This window comes from Oncorhynchus mykiss, chromosome 10 (genome assembly GCF_013265735.2).
Source record: "Oncorhynchus mykiss isolate Arlee chromosome 10, USDA_OmykA_1.1, whole genome shotgun sequence".
In the NCBI taxonomy this organism is placed as follows: Eukaryota; Metazoa; Chordata; class Actinopteri; order Salmoniformes; family Salmonidae; genus Oncorhynchus; species Oncorhynchus mykiss.
This window is the reverse complement of record NC_048574.1, coordinates 35,384,080-35,389,227: the sequence shown is the minus strand read 5'-3', so window position 1 is coordinate 35,389,227 and position 5,148 is coordinate 35,384,080. Positions and strand designations below refer to the sequence as shown.

At 37.8% G+C, this 5,148-nt stretch overlaps 1 protein-coding gene across 1 annotated transcript; it reads right to left on the bottom strand.

The window, feature by feature from the left end:
• Nucleotides 1-3,577: 3,577 nt before the first annotated feature.
• Nucleotides 3,578-4,758, bottom strand: LOC110534898 (olfactory receptor 1496-like). The gene has a single exon (XM_021619817.2). It carries the CDS (start codon nucleotides 4,550-4,552, stop codon nucleotides 3,578-3,580), a length of 975 nt encoding a protein of 324 aa, XP_021475492.2. The 5' UTR covers nucleotides 4,553-4,758.
• Nucleotides 4,759-5,148: the final 390 nt, after the last annotated feature.

The following is a 5,148-nucleotide window of genomic DNA, read 5'->3' as shown; positions in this document are numbered from 1 at the left end:
GAAAATGATAGTCCCACTAAGTGCAAACCAGATGGGATGACGTATCGCTGCAGAAATCTGTGGTAGCCATGCTGGTTCAGTGTGCCTTGAATTCGAAATACATCTCCAACAGTGTAACAAGCAAAGCACCCCCACACCATCACACCTCCCCTCCATGCTTCACTGTGGGAACCACGCATGCGGAGATCATCCATTCACCTACTCTGCGTCTCACAAAAACACGGCAGTGGGAACCAAAAATCGCAAATTTGGATTCAACAGACCAAAGGACAGATTTCCACCAGTCTAATGTCCATTGCTTGTATTTCTTGGCACAAGCAAGTCTCTTCTTATTATTGGTGTCCTTTAGTAATGGTTTCAATTTGACCATGAAGGCCTGATTCATGCAGTCTCCTCTGAACAGTTGATGTTGAGATGTGTCTATTACTTGAACTCTGTGAAATATTTATCCCAACCGTGAAGCACGGGAGTGGCAGCATCATGTTGTGGGGGTGCTTTGCTGCAGGTGGGACTGGTGCACTTCACAAAATAGATGGCGTCATGAGGAATGAAAATTATGTGGATATATTGAAGCAACATCTCAAGACATCAGTCAGGAAGTTAAAGGTTGGTCGCAAATGGGTCTTCCAAATGGACAATGACCCCAAGCATACTTCCAAAGTTATGGCAAAATGGCTTAAGGACAACAAAGTCAATGTATTGGAGTAGCCATCACAAAGCCCTGACCTCAATCCGATAGAAAATTTGTGGGCAGAACTGAAAAAGCATGTGCGAGCAAGGAGGCCTACCAACCTGACTCAGTTACACCAACTCTGTCAGGAGGAATGGGCCAAAAATCACCAAACTTATTGTGGGAAGCTTGTGGAAGGCTACCCGAAATGTTTGACCCAAGTTAAACAATTTAAAGGCAATGCTACCAAATACTAATTGAGTGTATGTAAACTTCTGACCCACTGGGAATGTGATGAACGAAATAAAAGCTGAAATAAATCATCCTCTCTACTATTATTCTGACATTTCACATTCTTAAAATAAAGTGGTAATCCTAACTGACCTAAGATAATTTTTACTTGTATTAAATGTCAGGAATTGTGAAAAACTGAGTTTAAATGTATTTGGCTAAGGTGTATGTAAACTTCAGACTCAACTGTAGTGGGTCAAATTGTATTCACAATCAAATCTGTAGCAAAATACAGGCACAGAGACACACAGGCACAGAGAGACACAGCAACAGGTTATGCCTGTAAGATATTTTAATATGTGACACATATTATTGCCAATATAACAAGCCTGTTTGTTTTTTTGGGGGCAAAACATGTGTGTTAGGGTTAGGGCTCTGCCCCACCTGTGCTGAATGACAGGTCGCCACTGCACTCTCTGAATTAATTGAATTCAACTACTGAAAACCCTCCCACTTGCTGGCCAACAGATTTTCTCTGTAGTTTCCATTCAATATGGTTTTCAGTACATTTATCTTAAGCTATCCCTTTCAAAACGGTGTACATTTAATTATAATTTTGTGGACAGAACAGATTCAGAATAGATGGATTAATGAAAGAATGCCATCTATGCATCTTCGTCTCCGTTTCAGCAGCAACTTGTAGATTTAAAAATAGCCTGATCCTGTAGATTCTTTAGGCACATTTTAGGGTTAGGAAAGCATGTATGAATCATTAAATAAACGTGTTTGGAGAGCCTTTACGCACAAAATATATTGATGAATCAAAAATACATGGGTTTGATTCATCCTGAAACACATGAAATATTGGATGTTGGAAAAAAGTGTACAATAGGGGTTGAACAATAGTCTTATAAATATACCCTTAATCCTCACTATTCATGGAACTGTATGACAACAGTCCAGTCGTTGTGAACCGTGAGCCAGGCTCCAGGTTTAAACTGCTACCTGGTCTGAGTTCCATAATGATTCAAATAGACTACATGTCCCAAATTACTGCACAACGTTAGCCTAATATGATCCACTAATGTGATCCACGTGATAGAGGAAAGAAAGGTAAACAGAATGGAATGATGAAAAATGTACGCTACAAATTGAAGAAAACTAACACTAAAGTAACAGTTATAAATGTATGTGTGTATTACTGACGGTGGCTCCCGATAGTGGCTAATATATGACATGATACACAATTTAATATAAAACGGAGAAAAGCCCAAGTATAGGCTATAATTAAAACATACATCAACTCGGCAAGTTCAGCCCTATAGAAGCCTCTAACTTGGGTGTCCAAATTTCATCCATGCAAATTGTGAGGGCACACAATTCAAATGTTGAATAACGATACAGCTGTTTATTCTAGCCTATTTCACTGTGGAAAAGGGTACGCCACACGTCATGTTTATATGATTTTCAGTTTGCTTCCATATGGCTAGTTTCACATTTGTCTACATGGTTCCTAAGGAAAAACAATCTAAAACAATTGCTATGTGTATTCACAATTCCCTTCTCCTAACGGACTACTTATTTTCCTAGCTCTTTTATATTGCTCTTATCCATTTATAAATTACAGTGCATGGAGAATGCTACTATTTCTGTCAGAAAAAAAGAAAGTAGATGCTTTCTCTACTGAGAAACCGGCAGGTTTGCTCGACCTTATTCAAGGTTTCTTGGCGCGTAAAGGTGGGGGGATTATGAGGGAATGAAGTGAAGGTCAGAATAGGGTTCATCTGTAGACACCTCCGCCACACCTTCATTTCTTAAATCTCCACCCTGAGCCAACGGGTGAATAGCATGCTATTCTCATGCTTAAATTCAAGGTCAGAATATGCATAGAGATAAAAGTACATAAAAAGGAATTACTTTCCATTTGCGTGTGCTTACCCTGGGTTGGAATCGGGGCCAATGTGAATAGCGCATCAATGCAAGGTTCTCCCAATCATCATTACTAACATCAGCCATTTGTCAAGCAAAGTAAAACTTTCAGAAATGATGGATTACAGCCAGTCGATATTTTCCATTTTGATCATTACAAACTCTTGTATTCGTTTATACATACCGTGGATAACCCATGATTTAGGTTGATGATTGATATTTCCAAAATAAAGGAAATCACACACAAAAAACACAGTTGTTTAATCTGGTACTTTTCATTTTTATTATTAAATTGACAGAGAAATCCATGAAATATATATAAGTTACAATTATTGTTCATCACTTAACAAATGTGAACTTATTCTGTCTCATTCTCTATGTACAGTAGGCCTCAGACTAAAATGTAGTCTGGTGACTGATGCGGCTGTATGCTGTATAAGATATTAAATATAAAACCCAGACTTGACTAAGAAAACCCACATGGAGCCCTTTTTTGACCAATTGTGTATTTAGATACATACATAAATGATTATAGCTAAACAAAAAATCAACAGAGGTGAAGGGCAGCTCTCTGAGAGGCTCCACCCACATCTTGATGAGACATTTACATACAGTATCTGTTTCATGTACATCTTGCAATAATTGCACGTTGCAGTTTTTCGGTGACATTGCTTTTACTTTAACAATTGATTCATTATTCATTATGAAAACTTTGTCTACAGGACTAGAACTGTGTCTAACCCATGTTTAACAGGAGGCCAACCTGTTAGACACACGGCATTTTTTTAAGACATGCGTTCTGATGGCTTGATTGGCCATTCCGTAAATTGCAGGGTTTATCAATGGTGTAAGCAATGTATAGTATAGTGACATGATGAGCCGAACCATAAAAGATGTCCCACTCATGTTAAATCTACTTTGAGCTATTTCAAAAAACCCTCCAATAGAGTAGTTTATTACTGAAAGTAAATGAGGGATGCACGTTTTCAGTGCTTTGACCTGAGATTCTTTTGAGGATTTCAGACAGACCCTGAAAATGTGTGCATATGAGAATATAATCATGAGGAGCTGTGGGATCATAAGGAAAGCTATTAGCACAAGTCCTACAATACTGTGGTAAGATGTAGTAGAACACGCATTTTTCACCAATTCAAAATTGACACAAAACAATTTAAAATGTATGAACCTCCCACAAAACCTCAATCTCAAAGTGAAGCCGAAGTACATCAGAAAGAGAGAAAAGGGATATAGCCATGCCAATGCAATAAGTTTACACATCTTGGGAATAGACATGATGCTGTGATAATGTAGTGGATAACAGATGGCAACATACCGGTCATATCCCATGACAGCCAAAATATGAAATTCAACCGCTGCATATGTATGTACCCAATAGATTTGTATTAGACACCATGGCAACGATATCTCATATGTCTCAGACAAAAGTAGAATCAGAGTCGAGGGAAGAAATCCAGTGCTGCCGTATAGTCCGTTAGCAGCTAAGTTACATATGAACACATACATGGGTTGATGCAGAGCTCTCTGACAGCATATCACAGCAATCAGCAGCAAATTGAACGAGATGATCAAAATATACAACAACATAAATATAGAAAACTGCAGGTACTTGTTATTTTCCATGACAGCATACGCAGTCATGGTAAATACTGTTACAGATGTGTTGTCCATGTTTGTCTTGAATTCTGAAAAGACAAGAAACATTGCCTTTATTCAACTCTGCCTTCCAAAAGTATTTATGCCACTTGTCTATTACACATTTTGTTACATCCTGAATTCAAAATGGATGAAGTATATTTTATTCTCACCCATCCACCCTATTTTGACAAAGTGAAAACATTTTTATACATTCTTTTGCAAATGTATAGAAAATTTAATGCAGAAATATCTAATTTACATAAGCTACCGTTCAAAAGTTTGGGGTCACTAAGAAATGTCCTTGTTTTTGAAAGAAAAGCACATTTTTTGTCCTTTAAAATAACATAAAATTTATCAGAAATACAGTGTAGATATTGTTAATGTTGTAAATGACTATTGTAGCTGGAAACGGCTGGAAATATCTACATAGGCGTACAGAGGCTGTCAGCAACCTTCACTCCTGTGTTCCAATGGCACGTTGTGTTAGCTAATCCAAGTTGATCATTTTAAAAGGTTAATTGATCATTAGAAAACCCTTTTTCAAGTATGTTGGCACAGCTGAAAACTGTTGTCCTGATTAAATAAGCAATAAAACTGGCCTTCTTTAGACCAGTTGAGTATCTGGAGCATCAGCATTTGTCTGTTCAATTACAGGCTCAAAA